Source organism: Sebastes umbrosus, chromosome 2 (genome assembly GCF_015220745.1).
Source record: "Sebastes umbrosus isolate fSebUmb1 chromosome 2, fSebUmb1.pri, whole genome shotgun sequence".
Taxonomy (NCBI): Eukaryota; Metazoa; Chordata; class Actinopteri; order Perciformes; family Sebastidae; genus Sebastes; species Sebastes umbrosus.
In genome coordinates this window covers 38,717,368-38,734,291 of record NC_051270.1, presented here as the reverse complement: position 1 = coordinate 38,734,291, position 16,924 = coordinate 38,717,368, and the positions used below count along the sequence as shown (strand labels likewise).

The 16,924-nt window shown below is 42.9% G+C and overlaps 2 protein-coding genes across 5 annotated transcripts in view; both read left to right on the top strand.

Moving 5' to 3' along the window:
• Nucleotides 1–791, top strand: part of LOC119503645 — a 56,365-nt gene extending 55,574 nt beyond the window's left edge. Inside the window, exons 16-18 of one of the 2 annotated variants that reach the window (XM_037795528.1) lie at nt 117–290; nt 402–510; nt 544–791. In XM_037795528.1, the coding sequence (XP_037651456.1) occupies nt 117–290; nt 402–493 (266 nt within the window). In that variant the 3' untranslated portion in view covers nt 494–510; nt 544–791. Of the gene's footprint in view, nt 1–116; nt 291–401 lie in introns of both variants that reach the window. The other variant, XM_037795520.1, reaches the window with a different exon arrangement.
• il16 (interleukin 16) overlaps nt 1–16,924 on the top strand; it is a 92,503-nt gene that overhangs the window by 19,449 nt on the left and 56,130 nt on the right. For 2 of the 3 annotated variants that reach the window (XM_037795500.1, XM_037795492.1), the window contains exon 1: nt 14,065–14,222. The exons of the other annotated variant lie outside the window; for it this stretch is intronic. In XM_037795500.1, the coding sequence (XP_037651428.1) occupies nt 14,210–14,222 (13 nt within the window). In that variant the 5' untranslated portion in view covers nt 14,065–14,209. Of the gene's footprint in view, nt 1–14,064; nt 14,223–16,924 lie in introns of those variants that run through there. 3 annotated transcript variants of the gene reach the window in all.

Below are 16,924 nucleotides of genomic sequence, written 5' to 3'. Positions count from 1 at the left end.
TGTCTAGCTTCTACTCCTGCTCTTCACTAACTTACCCATCCGTGACTTTTACGTTTAAAGAAAGCTCCTCCTCCTCCTCCTCCTCAACGTCTTATCATTATGTCTGTGTACTCTAGGTACCTTTAATTACATCCCTCCGGAGTGGTACAATGGTCAAGGCTACAGTGCCGGCCCGACCACAGCGTGGCAGGTTGGAGTGGTCCTGTTTCATACGCTCCACAGGAACGCATTTTTTGAGACCCTCGCGTTCCTCGAAAATTGCGTGACGTTCAACGAGAGGATGTCCAAAGGTAACAAAAACATACACAAACATGTCAACAGAAACTAATCTGTTCATTTTAGTCCACTGATGGATCTCTGTAGCCGTCACCTTCATCTTTCTTCTCCTTCTTTCTCTCCAGATTGCAAGGATTTCTTGCAAATGTGTCTGACTGAAGACCCCAAACAGCGCCTGACCCTGGAGCAGCTCAAACATCACCCATGGCTCAGATAAACCAACCCGGAATACACACGTCCTCGCCATACGATACTCAAGTCTTCCAAGTATTAATGCTGTGTTCTCTTTGACAGGAAGAACGTGAGGAACCGGGGCGGCCAGCCTGTGATAGGCTGGCGAGGTCACCGGCCTGTGATAGGCTGGCACTACAGAGCCGGCCCCATGTGGTTCTGTTTGAACGACGATGGCCTGGCAACCCGGTCACCAGACTGTGATGGCCTGGCGACCCGGTAGCCAGCCTGTGATGGCCTGGCGACCCGGTAGCCAGCCTGTGATGGCCTGGCGACCCGGTAGCCAGCCTGTGATGGCCTGGAGACCCGGTCGCTAGCCTGTGATGGCCTGGCGACCCGGTCACCAGCCTGTGATGGCCTGGTGACCCGGTCACTAGCCTGTGATGGCCTGACGACCCGGTCACCAGCCTGTGATGGCCTGGCGACCCGGTCACTACCCTGTGATGGCCTGGCGACCCGGTAGCCAGCCTGTGATGGCCTGGCGACCCGGTCGCTAACCTGTGATGGCCTGGCGACCCGGTCGCCAGCCTGTGATGGCCTGGCGACCCGGTCACCAGCCTGTGATGGCCTGGCGACCCGGTCACCAGCCTGTGATGGCCTGGCGACCCGGTCACCAGCCTGTGATGGCCTTGCGACCCAGTCGCCAACCTGTGATGGCCTGGAGACTGGTCGCCAGCCCGTGATGGCCTGGCGACCCTGGACAGGTCACCAGTGTGTTTGCCTCGCCAGATGGGAGTGGTCCTGTTACAAATGCTCCAAGGGACACATTTTTTTAGACCATCGCGTTCCTCGAATACGGCGTGACGTTCAACAAGAGGATGTCCAAAGGTAACAAAAACATACACAAACATGTCAACAGACACTAATCTGTTCATTTTAGTTCACATTCTGATTGATCTCTGTAGCCGTCACCTTCATCTTTCTTCTCTTTCTTTTTTACCAGATTGCAAGGATTTCTTGCAAATGTGTCTGACTGAAGACCCTGAAAAGCGCCTGACCCTGGAGCAGCTCAAGCATCACCCATTGGCTCAGATGAACCAATCCGGAACACACACGTCCTCGCCATACAATCTTCCAAGTATTAATGCTGCTCTATCTTTGACAGGAAGAACGTGAGTAACCGGGGCGGCCAGCCTGTGATAGGCTGGCAAGGTCACCGACCTGTGATAGGCTGGCGAGGTCGCCGGCCTGTGATAGGCTGGCGAGGTCATCGGCCTGTGATAGGCTGGCGCTACAGAGCCGGCCCCATGTGGTCCTGTTTGAACGATGTTGGCCTGGCGACCCGGTTGCCAGCCTGTGATGGCCTGGCGACCCTGGACAGGTCGCCAGACTGTGATGGCCTGGCAACCCGGTCACTAGCCTGTGATGGCCTGGCGACCCGATCGCCAGCCTGTGATGGCCTGGCGACCCGATCACTAGCCTGTGATGGCCTGGCGACTTTTGCCCAATGTCAGCTGGGATCGGCTCCAGCCCCCCCGCGACCCTGTGATAGGATAAGCGGTTACAGATGATGGATGGTTATTATTCATCGTTTGCCCTTTTTTTGCAGATCCTGTAACACCCCCAGCCGTTCGAGGAGAGGGGATCTCTCTTTGAATTGCCTTTCCCGAGGTTTCTTCCCATTTTCCATCTGGCCTCAGGATTTTGGAGGAGTTTTTCCTCGTCTTCTTAGAGAGCTTGGGCTGGGCAGGTTCTGCTCATATTCCAATTAGCCATTATTTAATGTGATTTTTAATACTCAGCCATGAAAATAAACTTTAATTAAATTAAACCCAATTAATTCATCTTTTCTTTAGACCACAGAGAATCAACATACTGTTTTTCTAACTGCATTTTGAGTTAAATAAATATATGTTAAAAAAGTCAAAGTGTATTATGTCATGAAAAACTTATAAAAAAGTCATAGTATGTAGTAGCATAGTATGTCATAACAAATGTCATGAAAAGTCATAGTATAGTATATCATAAAAGGTCATGGACAGACTGCTTATGCTTGGATACAGGAGTCCAATACATTACCTTTATGGTCAGAGACGAGGTCTATCAATGAGAGGGAGTTTATATTCAGGCCCAGAGTAAAGACGAGGTCAAGGGCGTGTTCTCGGTTATGAGTTGAACCAGAGATGTGCTGCACCAGGTTGAAAGAATCAGTAATGTTTAGGAATTCAGCGGCACCCTCTAGAAAACAAAATTAAATGAAAAAAATGTCAGATGCCCTTCCTCATTTTCTGAATTGAGGTAACAAATTAACAAATAAATAAAGAAAGAAAGAAATACACTTTTTACCCCTGTAACTATTGTTAGAATGAACTGACTTGACATTTTTAAACCAACAATATCAGGGACCAATTGTTTATTTAGATTATAAGAAATGCAGTTATTTATGAAAAAGAAAAAATCTTTATTTTTGTCTTAAAGCCATTGTGATGTGTGATGCGGTTTCCAAATCTCAATTTTGTCTGGGGCACCCAAAGGGCTACACCAATTTTTAAGTTAAAACAACTACTAAAATGTATACATAGTGTACAATTTCTATGCTGTCCATTGAGCTTAACAATATATGCCATTTAACATTAAATACTTAAGTTTTATTGACATAAACATTATAACACAAATATATGTTTTTATTTATACTCAAATATTTTAAGTTACATAAACAAAGAGATGGAGTTGTACTCAGCCTTTAAATAGAATGTTGCTTTGACTAATAGAAAATAATAAGTTGGTAAAAACACAAAAAAATTGTGGTAGTTTTATGTTAAGACAGCAAAAAAATTGTGTCCAGCATAACTCTGCAACTCTTGTTATGTGTTTGTTATGTAAAGTGAACACAAATTTTTCACGTTATTGAACAAGAAAATAACTACATATTTGCAACATCTTTTTTAGTTCATTCAACTATCCAATTATATGCTAAGTGCACAATGTATGTGTTGTTAATTGACCTCTAACTAATTAGGCTATATTGGCTAAAAAATTATGTTAAGCTCACAAGGGATGAGTGTTTGGGTCAAGTGAACATAAAGTTTTGATGTCACTGGCGACCCGGTCACCAGCCTGTGATGGCCTGGCGGCCCGGTCGCTAGCCTGTGATTGCCTGGCGACCCGGTCGCCCTGAACATTTGTGTAGACTTAACAATAACATTTTGTTTCATGGATGGATTGGGGTTTACAGTGTAGGAGAACGCATGAAAAATAGCATATCATAGGAAACGTTATATGCGGATATGTTGGGTAACGCAGCGCTGTCTTAGAACTTTAACCCTTTCACGGTGTGTTCTCAGTTCATGAAAGCTAATTGCAACATTTTAGTCGCCTAAAAATGTCTTGTTCGGCATTCGGGATGGACTGTCAAGATGGCGATGGCCAAAGTCAAGGCTTCAAAACCGAAGTCCACAAACCAATGGGTGACATCATGGTGACTACATCCACTTCTTATATACAGTAGAGTCAATGGTTGCAGCCCATTCTCTACGAATCAATCGGGTATACTTGGGGTGAAAATCAGGCTGTAGAGATCTGCTCGTCATAAGTAATCCATTACAGTGAATGCCATGCCAATTAGTTTTTTAATCTTTTATTAGTATTTATTTTGTGAAAATGACATCATTGTATGGTAATACAGCAGATGTGCACCAGTCTGGGTTGGAGGTAATGAGCAAAATTCTTGCTCATTACCACAGACGTGCGCAGAGTAGCTCTTACTTGGTCATGTATTCAAATGAATACATGGAGAGAGGGCTCGGGGCTCCGGTCTTTTTCTGCTTATAGACAATCACAGTTGGATTACTTGCAACACTTGAACGCAAAAACTCCTCCAACATACGACTAAATATCTTGTTTATCATTGCGTTTAAAAACAACCCATATTTGTGTGTTCTGATCTGGGCCAACATAAGTTAGGAAGGTAACTATGGTTCTGTGAATTCCTGGATAAACAAAGGGGATATGTGTCCGCCCAGGTCGAGATCTTATATTTAGTCACATGCATGACTTGTAGGCTACCTGCACATCCCAGTTATTCATAGTTTTCACGTGACGTCACGGCCCTATGGGAACGCCCACCTGGAGGGCAAAACAAAGCTGCCATCCACTGTCCGCCAGCGACAGCTCAGCTTTTACAACACTGTTAGTTGTTGTTCAATTTGATGCACAAACCGAAGAGAAGACGAGCCTGGACTGTGTTTCTACAGCACCGTCTCAGAACCAAAACCCAGAGCAGAGGATTGTGGATTTATGCAATTAAATTAGACGTGCCGCCATCCCTGACGAGAGCGGACAACACTGACACTGACTACAACTGAACACCCATGCAAACAACGACTACGACCGAGCTAGACGTCTCTCCCGTCTCCATGGTCAAACCAGTTCATTTAACCATTCAACCATTTAAATCATTTTGCGAGTGACAGCTAGCTCGACCGCAGTAACCAACGTTAATTTCTTGTCCTTCACCTCGCAAACAAAAGGACTAGTGACCCATCCAGATTGAAAGTACAGATAACTGTGACGTTCCACTTTCATCTTGGCGACAGTATAAGGGATGGAGTCTCCACAAGATATAACGTTATGTAGCTAAACATCACCAAAGTACAGCTCCGGGGACGTAGCTGAGACAACTTTTCAACTAGCAAGCTATGCTAGCTAATGCTGTCTGGTTATCAACTCCTTGATCAGAACAGAATATAGTAACTTTCATCACTGCTAATTTTTAGGAAGGCCACCGCAAGAAAACATGTTCTTTGTTTAGATTATCAAACAGACAATGGATCATAGATGTTTGTTACGTGCTGTCAGCGTTAGCTGGTGTAGCTAGCATAATAGCGAGCTAACAAGCCTACATTTTCCCAGTATCAGACAGAATTATACAGTGAAAGCGAGGCTTATGGGAAACCAATAAGCACACATTACATAAACAAAGAATAGGTTTTGTTGCGGTGACGTTTCTAAAATGAGCAGTGGTTAAAGTTATTAGATGCTGTTATGACCAGGGAGTTGATAAGCTAGCGTGCTAGACAGCTGAAAAGTTGTCTACTTCCACTTAAATGATTGAAATACCGCAGCAGGTACTGTATATGGGTCACAGGTGCCTAAGACTTGCAGTTTGTATATATATCTTTGTTTTTCCTTGTTTGAGAGGTGATCTAAACACTTGCTGATTGAAAAAAATAAAGATTTGACAGCCTTGTGCTCTTTCTGGGGGCTTGGTTTTGACCTCCAGGCTATGCGCGAGTCACGTAACTGAAAACTATGAATAGATATCACGTTGTAGCTTACACCCATGATTTACACTCTGGCCCTGTTCAGTCCTGGTATTAATATGCGTCTTCAGTGATCGGATCCCAAGTGGACAGCTCTAAGTACGTCTGTTCACACCTGGCATTATAATGTGTCTCCACATGCGTCTTCAGTGACCACTTGTGATCCGATCTTACTTCCCCGCCCTATATGCAAATAAACACGTAGTAAACACACGGCTAATACAGCAGCCGTTGTGACGTAATATTACATGAATGTCAGTAATAATATCCTACATATTCCTGAATTCTGGTACATTGTATTAACATCAAAATAAAAGGTTGTTGTACCGGCGGTCCCTGTGGACCTCCGCGCTGCCGGCACTGCTGCCTTTACCAGACAACAGCGCGGTACAACAGCATGGTACAACACAGTACAACAGCGCGGTACTACAGCGCAGTACCGCGCTCCAGAGAGCCGGGGAGGACAGAGAACGGGCAGTCGGGTGGTCGGGTGTCAGCTCCGCGCAAATCAGCGGAACAAAAACACCGACACATCACCAACAGTATGATAATTATGCACTTTACGTGCCTAGTCTGATAGTCTGTAGATATGTAGCCTATAAACAAGATATATTTTAATAAAATACATTTGTACCGACAGAATACAGTAGAGCACAGAGGCCGTTTCCATGCTGACAAGCGCCCGTGTCTGCCCGTTTATGCACCTGAGGGGCGCGGTGATCCCGCGGATCCCAGCTGGACATCAGATGAATAGGCGGTCATTAATGTGGCCAGGATGCATTCGCGTACACACTGCTAAAAGAATGTGGTCATATGTGGCCCAGACCACGTCTGAATGTGGTCTGAAAGATCCAATCTTAATGTGTCTTGTCACTTGTGATCGGATCACTGAGGACTCATGTTAATACCAGGTGTGAACAGGGCCTCTGTCTCATTCACTCCTGGCTGCCATTGGCAGTAAACAAAGTGGTCGATGATTCCTACCAGTATCACGGGGAGACAGACACAGACCTAATGGTCAGTCAGATGCCGATGGAAGAAAGGCTGAGGCCAGCTTGGATCCAGAAGCCACATTAAGGCGATAAATACATTCTGACTCTGTCTTTTACACCAACCTCCCCGTTTTCACCAGTGATTTCTACCTGGACCATTTACAGCCTCAGCTTTTATTTCATCTCAGTTTAGACTTTTTTTTTTTTTTTCAAACACAAATCATACTTTATCGTTGGATTATTTTAAGGACATGGTTAAAATATTATCAGAATTAGAAATACTTTATTCATCTGCGGGGGGAAATTGGGGCGTTACAGTTGCTCTTATATAAACATAAAGAATCAAAGAAAATAGAAATAAAGGAGTACGTAACATGTCAATTACAGTATGTGCACATGCTACAATATAAACACAATATATGTAAAGAAATGTAATTAAGTAATCAGATTATATATACAGTATATATATATATACAAAACAATTAAATGCCGAAAATGAAGCAGACAAGACAATTTCTAATGTCTGATATACGGTTTGGCTATAATCCAAATACAGATATCTTTGTGACATGAACAGATACCGATACAGTAGCCTTGCGTTACACCTGAAACTGGAACTGGGCATTCCAGATTGGGAGAAGAACAGTTAAAACCGGATCTGTTGATCACAAAACTGTGTTTGATCTGTTACGTTTGCATTTTGTATGTCGTCCATGGATCGATGTCTCTTCAGTGTTTCCAAGTTTGTTCCAGAATTCGAGTCCATTTCAACAGGATGTGTCATAAAATCAGTTACATGTTTGAATGTTCATACACAATACTCTTAGTGCTGAATTAATCTGGATATTAATCAGTGTTCAGTTTGGCCTGTAACCAGTATTACAGCCAGGGCATGTGAAGTGATATATACATAATATTTGAATCATTTAGATGTCAAATTTTATTTGTATAGACCAGGGGGTCAGCAACCTTTACTATCAAAAGAGCCATTTTAGGCAAAAAAATAATAATAATCTGTCTGGAGCCGCAAAACATTTGAGCATTGTGATGAAGGTAACAGTCTAAGTATATAGTATATAAGTCTAATGCAGTGAGGGCTAAAGAGCAAATGTACTACGGAGTATTAGGGCCACATTGAAGGAAAAAACATCAGAGATTTCCTGAATAAAGTCGTAATAATACAAGAATAAAGTCATAACTTTACGAGACAAAAGTCGTAATATTACAAGAATAAAGTCATAACTTTACAAGATAAAAAAGTCGTAATATTACAAGAATAAAGTCATAACTTCACGAGAAAAAAGAAAATCACGTAAAATTACTACTTTATAATATTATGACTTTATTCTCATAATACTACGACTTTTTTCTAGTAAATCTTTGAATTTATTTTCATAATATTATGAATTTATTTTCGTAATATTATGACTTCTGTCTCGTGATCTCCGGTTTATATTTTTTTTCCTACTGTCGTACCATAGACCTACAACAATGATAAATACAATTTAAATTGTAAATAAAAAACAGTTATTCATTTCCATTTTTAAAAATCCACAGGGAGCCACTGGAGAGGCCAAATTCACCAAATTTGCCTCAAAAATCAAATTTCATGAGGAAGACTTCAGGAAGTACGACTTTTCTTGGAGTCTCATATTGTTATGATCGCGATCTCTTTGATTAAATTCATATTCATTTTTGACACAGATTGTTTTACAGTTTGTTCTCTAATATTTCCAGTAGATGGCAGAGGCGTTTCCATATTTTAGGGCAGCAATCCATCCATTAACACCAAGACAGATTGATGCAGCAAATATAACTTTGTCTAAATAACTAATATTTCCTCCATGGGGTTGATGCCCATCTATCAGAGGTCTCTGTGTATACTGAGAAACATTAATTCCAAATATATGTTATTTTTACATAAACTGTAGATGTTGTGAAATAAAAAAGCATAATTACCTGAAATTCAGCTACAGAGGTAATCAGCAGCCTAACTATAATTTACCACCATTTTGTGTGTTGGTTTAAACAAAAATTGTACTCAGTATTGAGAAATGGATGTAACCAATAGTAAAACACTGTAACACACTGCGGGTACGAAATGAGTCCTTACCCGTCCTTCGCCGTGCTCGTGTGCACATTAAACTTTTCGGTTAATGAATGAATGAGTGATTCTATGCAGTTTTTGCTGCAGTGTAGATCAACAGGCATGTTGGAGAGGAATTATTGTAAACAGTTCACACAGTTCTTTTTGCAGATGATGTGGTCCTGTTGGCATCATCGGCCTGTGACCTCCAGCACTCACTGGATCGGTTTGCAGCCGAGTGTGAACCGGCTGGGATGAGGATCAGCAACTCTAAATCTGAGGCCGTGGTTCTCAGCAGGAAACCGGTGGATTGCCTACTCCGGGTAGGGAATGATTCCTTACCCCAAGTGAAGGAGTTCAAGTACCTCGGGGTCTTGTTCTTGAGTGAGGGGACAATGGAACGTGAGATTGGCCGGAGAATCGGAGCAGTGTGGGGGCGGTATTGCATTCGCTTTACCACACCGTTGTGACGAAAAGAGAGCTGAGCCGGAAGGCAAAGCTCTCGATCTACCGGTCAATCTCCGTTCCTACTCTCACCTATGGTCATGAGGGCTGGGTCAGGACCCAAAGAACTAGATCGTGGGTACAAGCGGCCGAAATAGATTTTCTCAGGAGGGTGGCTGGCGTCTCCCTTAGAGATAGGGTGAGAAGCTCAGTCATCTGTGAGGGACTCGGAGTAGAGACGCTGGTCCTTTATGTTGAAAGGAGCCAGCTGAGGTGGTTCAGGCATCTAGTTAGGATGCCCCCCTTAGGGAGGTGTTCCAGGCATGACCTGCTGGGAGGAGACCACGGGGAAGACCCAGGACTAGGTGGAGAGATTATATCTCCACACTGGCCTGGGAACACCTCGGGATCCCCCAGTCAGAGCTGGTTAATGTGGCCCGGGAAAGGGAAGTTTGGGGTCCCCTGCTGGAGCTGTTGCCCCCGAGACCCGACCCCGGATAAGAGGTTGAAGATGAGTGAGTGTAACACACAGCTGAATGAATGGTATCAGTAGATGTGTAGTTAGACTGAATAGATTTAAATGAGTTCAATTTGTTTTTCATACTGATTTCATATGCCACACACTATTATCCATGTTGCTAATATTTCATACTTAGTTGACAAAAAATAGCAACATTCTGTACATGAACACCTGTAAGTCTCACTTCCAAAATCCAACTCCTCACTGCTGGTATAACAAACTGAAGGAGACCTCTATCAGAAGCCCCCCCGGCCACAATGACACAAGTGAGCCACTAGAGGGAGGCACAACAAAATGCATGGCGAGTTCCTCACACAGGAGATCTGACTCATTTATCAAAAGGATACAAACATCTTGGTATGAACAGTTCCGTTACATGTGTTTGTGGGGGTGGAAGCCTCGCACAGCGTCTGAAGACCAGCCTGGGAGACCACTGAGGGACTACTGAGGTTGCTCACCAGTGTTATCACAGCTCAGTGAGCTGCCCCAAGTAGGTCTACCTGCAGACTCTCAGTGGCTACAGTTAGGCTTAGGGAAAGCTGTATAATATATACAGTACATTGCATCTTATTTCCAGGTAAGCTTGTCAGAAAGCCTTCAAAGAGTGGTTTAGTTCTGCACAGGACTGCAGAGATAGACATGCTTGCTGTCACTATGTAAACTATTGTTGCTCAAGAAACTGCTCCAATGTTGCTCTTAAAGCCACGTCTCGTTTGCTGTTTCTAATCATGGCAAATACACAGCGTGAATCCTGATTATAAAAAATACTTTGATATTCTATTGGATCAATGGGCCAAGACTTATTTAAGTGGTTAATCTGTTTGTGTGAATAAAGGAGTCTGAGTGGAGACAGTGGTGTAGGGAGTGAATGAGAGTGTAGCAGAGCTATGAAGAAATTTAGATATGAAAATGGATGTCTGCCTTAGAACGCTGGACCAAGACCCCAACGCCCAAGAGATCACTTTGGATAGCAGATTCACTTAAGAGAAGGTTTTGATCCAGAAAAAGGGCATCTCCTAAAGGGAGAGTTCAGGTGTTTTGAAGTGGGGTTGTATGAGCTACTTATCCATAGTCAGTGTATTACCTTCAGTAGATGGTGGTTGACACGCCCCCAGTTGGGAGAAACGTACTTTAGACACCTAAAACAAAGGCCCACCTAAAAAAAAACAACGGCCATTTAAGTGTACGCTGTATTTACAATATGTTCAGCGCTTTATCTTGCCATCAGACAGCCCTTTCCGATGGGGAACTGAAAGTGAAACTTATCATTGCTCTCTCCAAAGCCTCCAGTCTCTGTTGACAAAAACATTAGAGATACATTTCACTTTCAGCTCGGTTCGCCATCGGAAAATATTCTGAATATAGCGAACAATTAAACTGATATTATTTTTTTTTGGGTGAGCCTTAGGTGGCTAAAATAAGCTTTGCAGTACATTGATTTTCTCCCGTGCTGGTACTCCTGTCTGCTTCTCCAAACTGGGGGCGCGCCCGACCGTCATCTACTGTAGGTAATACACTGACTATGGAGAAGGACCTCATATAACCCCACTTCAAAAACAGCCCAAACTATCCCTTTAAGTCTTGTAGCCTATAGTTATAAGGAACCATAACGTCAACACACAACCCTCTCATTTTTAAGTATTTAATTTAGACCTTGTGGTCCTTATCTCCCAGTGCATCACAAGTGTTCTGAATGGTAGATGCACGGGTTCTAGGAAGTCACCAAAAATGGGATCAATCCCTTCACTCAGACATCGGCTCTCTATTTGCCTTCTGAATGTGACATGAGACACAACCTGTGTACCTGTTGTTAGTAAAACTGCTGTATTACTGTAGGCTAATGCCAAATAGTGCCACAAGGTGGTGCCTCCTTTTATTGGGATGTACTGAGAGTTGAGTTGAAAGTTGAGTGGAGAGTTGTGCACTCACGCACTCACACACACACACACACACACACACACACACACACGCACACACACACACACACACACACACACACAGTTCTATCGCAACTACTCCGACCGACGTCCACAAGAGATACCTGAGTTGGTACAGGTTATGCTGTCTACGTTCTACTGCTCATGTATGATTAGTGAATATGCTTCCGTAGAGACCTGGCATTGTGTGGTCAATGTTAAGTACTGTAGAATAAAGTAACAGTGTGGAGATCTCCGTTTCGTTGTCTGTGGACTCTCTGAGCTAATCGGCTATCCCGGAGCTCCTGCTAACTAGCCCCACGCTGCTAGCTCTCTCCACCTCCAGTATACACCAACACGTTACAAGGTCAGTGAGGCTGCCAGGCAATGTATGGCTCATTGAAAATACTGGGGGCTTCACTTGCACTTTCTCAGATACACTTGACATACTTAGAAATCTAAAGCGTTTGTACCAATTTAATTATGAATATGCTGTCGAATGTTGCATTACCATGTAACAAAAATCTGGAGGAGACACTCCCAGCCGCAAAATATTAAAACAAGTCGTATATGGTGAATGATTTATCTTTGTAAAGTTGAAGCAACAGTGGCATTGAACTATGTCACCTCCTATTACCTCTGGAGGTCAGTGTCAATAAACCAGTCATGGTTAGTACTACTCAGTTGTTGTACTAACCAGTTTTGACAAGTTAATCTTGGCTTATGCTCTACTACTTTGATTTTGACCATACTTTTCATTCATCTATCTCTCACAAGTCCCCCACATTTGTGCGCACAGTTCACTGTAACACATTTACCTTAATATCCTTTTTCCCCCAAAATTAGCACGTACAGTATATGCAGTTTTTAATCTTGGAAAACTCGCTAAAAAATAAGTGATAGACAAGTATGTCATTCTGGGTTTTTTTCTGGTGTGTCACATGACACGCCGGAAAACAGGGTTAGTAAACTGCGAAAACGTTACAGTGGTTACTTCTTTTTTAATATCTGTTACTTATTCAATCTCTCTTTCAAACTCTCAAACGAGTTGGTGATTGTTGGAACGGTAGAAAGACTAACAAAGATGGTTTTGGTGAGTTTTATTTTGTTTCTGTTGAGTTTGAATGAAGTGTGTTGATGATTTGTTGTTGATGTAATGTGTTTTCTGTAGTTGTTTCCGTACGTGTTTTACTTAGTTTACTTATTTTAAGCTCAACCATGATGTTTTCCCTTACCCTAAGTTAGTTTCTTGCCTAAACTGGCAAAAACTGCTGACGTTTGCGTGACGTACAAATGACAGGTGAAAATGCATACTCGTGACACGTATAATGTCCGTGTAATGTTGTGGTTTTTTATACACCGTCCCACGAGACTGGGTTGGCCACCCATAAGTGGTCTTTCTCACTTTTTACACTATGTCACTAACTCTTACCGTAGCATTTAGATGCGGATGCTTTTACATTGCAGTCAGTACAGGATACATGGCGTGCAAATGATATGTGGAAAAGCGTTCTTATTGCACGCTAAATGCCTTGCGCATTATCATGGCATTCATACAACTCTTCGTGACTGGAGTCTGATGGCTTTGAGGAGAGCATTTTAATTGTATGTTTGTACATTAATACATTATAATAATTGCTCAAATCCCTGTTGATTTCATTATATATTAATTTCAACGTGTGTAACATAGCATTGCAGTGGAAAAGGGGGTGAAAATGATCGTGTCCACCCGGGTGTCATGTTTCCATCACTAAATAATAAACAGTGATGACAACGTTTCAGTCTCACCACTATCTTCCCCACACATGTAGTGTGTTTGTGGTGGATGTGACACAAAATAGTTTGAAAATTGCCCACATTTAATCATCCTCCATATCCTAAGCTACCAAACCCAGTAAAGGTCTCTCCTCCCATCAGAGCCCAGAGTGGTTCACAGCCTCCACCAAAATCAACCCAGATCTGTATATTTACTGGCCACTGCTGCAGCACCCGTCCAGACTGAAAACTAGATTCATACACACCCAAATGAGGAGTGTGTGTTTATGTGGGCCACAGAGAATGTATTCATCTTAGTATGTACCCACACACACTCACAGAACCTCGTAAAAGACCTTGTAGGTGTGAGGTCAGGCCCAGCTAAGTACGGTGTGTTTTCCCTTCTGGAGCTGGCTCACAGGAAAGGGGCAGTGATTTTGGGGAGCCGTGCCTGACTGAGACACACTGTGTGTTCTCCAGACAGAGGGGGAGGAAAAGCAGGGAGGAGGAGGAGGAGGAGGAGGAGGAGGACGAAGGAGGAGAAGAGGTACAGGCACATTACCCCCAGATGAATCACAGAGAGGAAGTCATGCTCTGGGTGATGTGTCAGTTTTTGACCTGATGTTCTGTGTGGACTTCTGCCTTCTGTCTGCGTGGAGTGAATCCATCCTTTGAATCTCCTGTTTGCATCTTCGCTAGAAGCTGGTAGACACCGGCTGACAGACAACATGATCGACTACGGTGAGTAGGACTTCCACTCCAAACGCTGAAGGCTTTTTAACAGGGATGTTTATCAGCGAAAGTCCATAATTATTGGAACCGTGTGACTCTCAGACTGCTATCCAAGTTGACATTAATGACTAAAATAAAGATTATAGGACAGGAAAGTAAGAGAGAAAATGTTGTTTTTCTCAGTATTGTGTAACTATCAAAATTAGTTGCAGAGCAGGCAAGTTAAATGATGCATTTGTTGGCCTGAGGGCTGGATGAAATGTGTGTGTGTGTGTGGATTTACGGAGCCACTTTGCACACAGAGGTCCTTTATGAAAACACAAAATTACATAACATTGTGTATGTCCATTCCGAGGCGACCTTTAGAGCACAAATAGCTCAGTGAGGCCAGCAGTGGATGGGCAGGGCTTCCTCTCTGCTCTCCCCACAGCCACGGCATTAGGCTTAGATACGACCACATGGCTTTACACAGCATGCAGTTGTCATTCCACACTGACACTGAAACAGAGACCAGCGGAGAGCCGAGCCTCCCCGGAGAGTGTGAGATCATCTGCGTATAAAGAATTCAAGATCAGTCGTATCCCCCCCTAAAGGACTAAGCCCATCAATGATCTCAGTGATTGTACACTTTGTAGAAGTGGTGGGTTATTCATAGCGTGACTCCCTTCAGGTGGCTCTCTTGGCTGTAGGCCCTGCTCCGTCTCACAGACTGGAAAAAAATCCCCAGTGAAAACTCCCAAACAACACACACGTTGTTCAGCTGCACAGCCACCCCCGCCCTCTGCTTTCTCTCAATCAGGTTCTGTTCTGTTAGGCTGGAGTCCCTGCCCTGCTAATGCTACAGGCAAAAAGTATGGTTTAACACACACACACACATGAATATGCAGACACATGTATACACACTGTTTATTCAGCCTCTATTCTAAACACACCTTTCAACGTGACCCACGCTCACTCTCCTCCTCCTCCCCCCATTTTTCCTCTTCGTCCAAGTTTTCATATTAAACAGTGTTACTGCTGTGTGCCATTACATCGATAGAATACTGAGTGTGTGTCAGAGGAAACTTGGACTCTCCGTGTACTTCTGCTGACATCACAGGAGGCAGTGAACATCTTCAGGGCTCTGAAACAAATGCTTTTGATGAAGCTTTAAATATACATACTTACCAACACAAAGGCTACATGGAAGGGCTTTAAAGACCGCGAGAAATGGAAACTGTTAATTTCTGGAAAACAGCAGCTGTTGGACTGGATGGAACCCATGGAGATACAGTAGGCCCTCCAGGCAACAAAGTCTCCAGAAAAAATGTTAGGACTGTACATTTCTGCAAACCACGGGATATGTGGATGTCGACGTTTCTGAATCAAAAATACAATTCATAAATTGTTTTCATATCAGCCTCATATCACGCCTGCAGAAATGAAGCGATTGGTTAGGTTTAGGCCAGGGATCTGCAACCTGTGGCTCCGGAGCCACATGCGGTGGCTCTTTAGCCCCTCTCCGGTGGCTCCATGCGGATTTTTAAAAATGGAAATTAATAACTGTTTTTTGTTTACATTTTCATTTTTATTTATCATTGTTGTAGGTCTATGGTACGACGGTACGGGCAACGTTGAGGAAAAATAAATAAATCTGAGATTTCGAGAATAAAGTCATAGGTTTACGAGAAAAAAGTCATAATATTATGAAAACAAAGTCAAAGGTTTACAAGAAAAAGTCGGAATATTATGGTAATAAAGTCAAAGGTTAGGGATTCCTGGTTTAGGCAACAAAAGTACTTGGTAAAGGTTAGAAAAAAGATCATGGTTGGTGTTCAAATAATAATGTAACAACGTAACGTAGCTACCATAAATAAACAACAACCGTCCTTAGCGGACGTTCTTTTGTCCTAACAACACAGTCTCACTGCAGTTCGTGAAATTGTGACAAAATTTAATATATTTGATTTGTGTTTGAGTCATAGACACGAATTAGCGTATTTTTCGTGACGCTCAGGATGACTTTCAACAACGTATTTTCTGTGCGTTTTCCTACGAATGTCCAGCAACACGTGACGCACGTGTCAAGTTTGTTCCAGTCTTTTCAAATTAAACTACTTAGTTAGGCTTAGGAAAAGATCGACTTGGTTAGGCTTAGGCAACAAAACTACGTAGTCAGGCTCAGGAAAAGATCAACTTGGTTAGGCTTAGGCAACAAAACTACGTAGTTAGGCTTAGGAAAAGATCGACTTGGTTAGGTTTAAGCAACAAAACTACTTAGTTAGGCTTAGGAAAAGATCGACTTGATTAGGTTTAGGCAACAAAACTACTTAGTCTTAGGAAAAGATCGACTTGGTTAGGCTTAGGCAACAAAACTACTTAGTTAGGCTTAGGAAAAGATCAACTTGGTTAGGCTTAGGCAACAAAACTACTTAGTTAGGTTTAGGAAAAAATCGACTTGGTTAGGCTTAGGCAACAAAACTACTTAGTTAGGTGTAGGAAAAGATCGACTTGGTTAGGCTTAGGCAACAAAACTACTTAGTTAGGTTTAGGAAAAGATCGACTTGGTTAGGCTTAGGCAACAAAACTACTTAGTTAGGTTTAGGAAAAGATCGACTTGGTTAGGCTTAGGCAACAAAACTACTTAGTTAGGCTTAGGAAAAGATCAACTTGGTTAGGCTTAGGCAACAAAAATACTTTGTCAGGTTTAGGAAAAGATTGTGGTTTGGGTT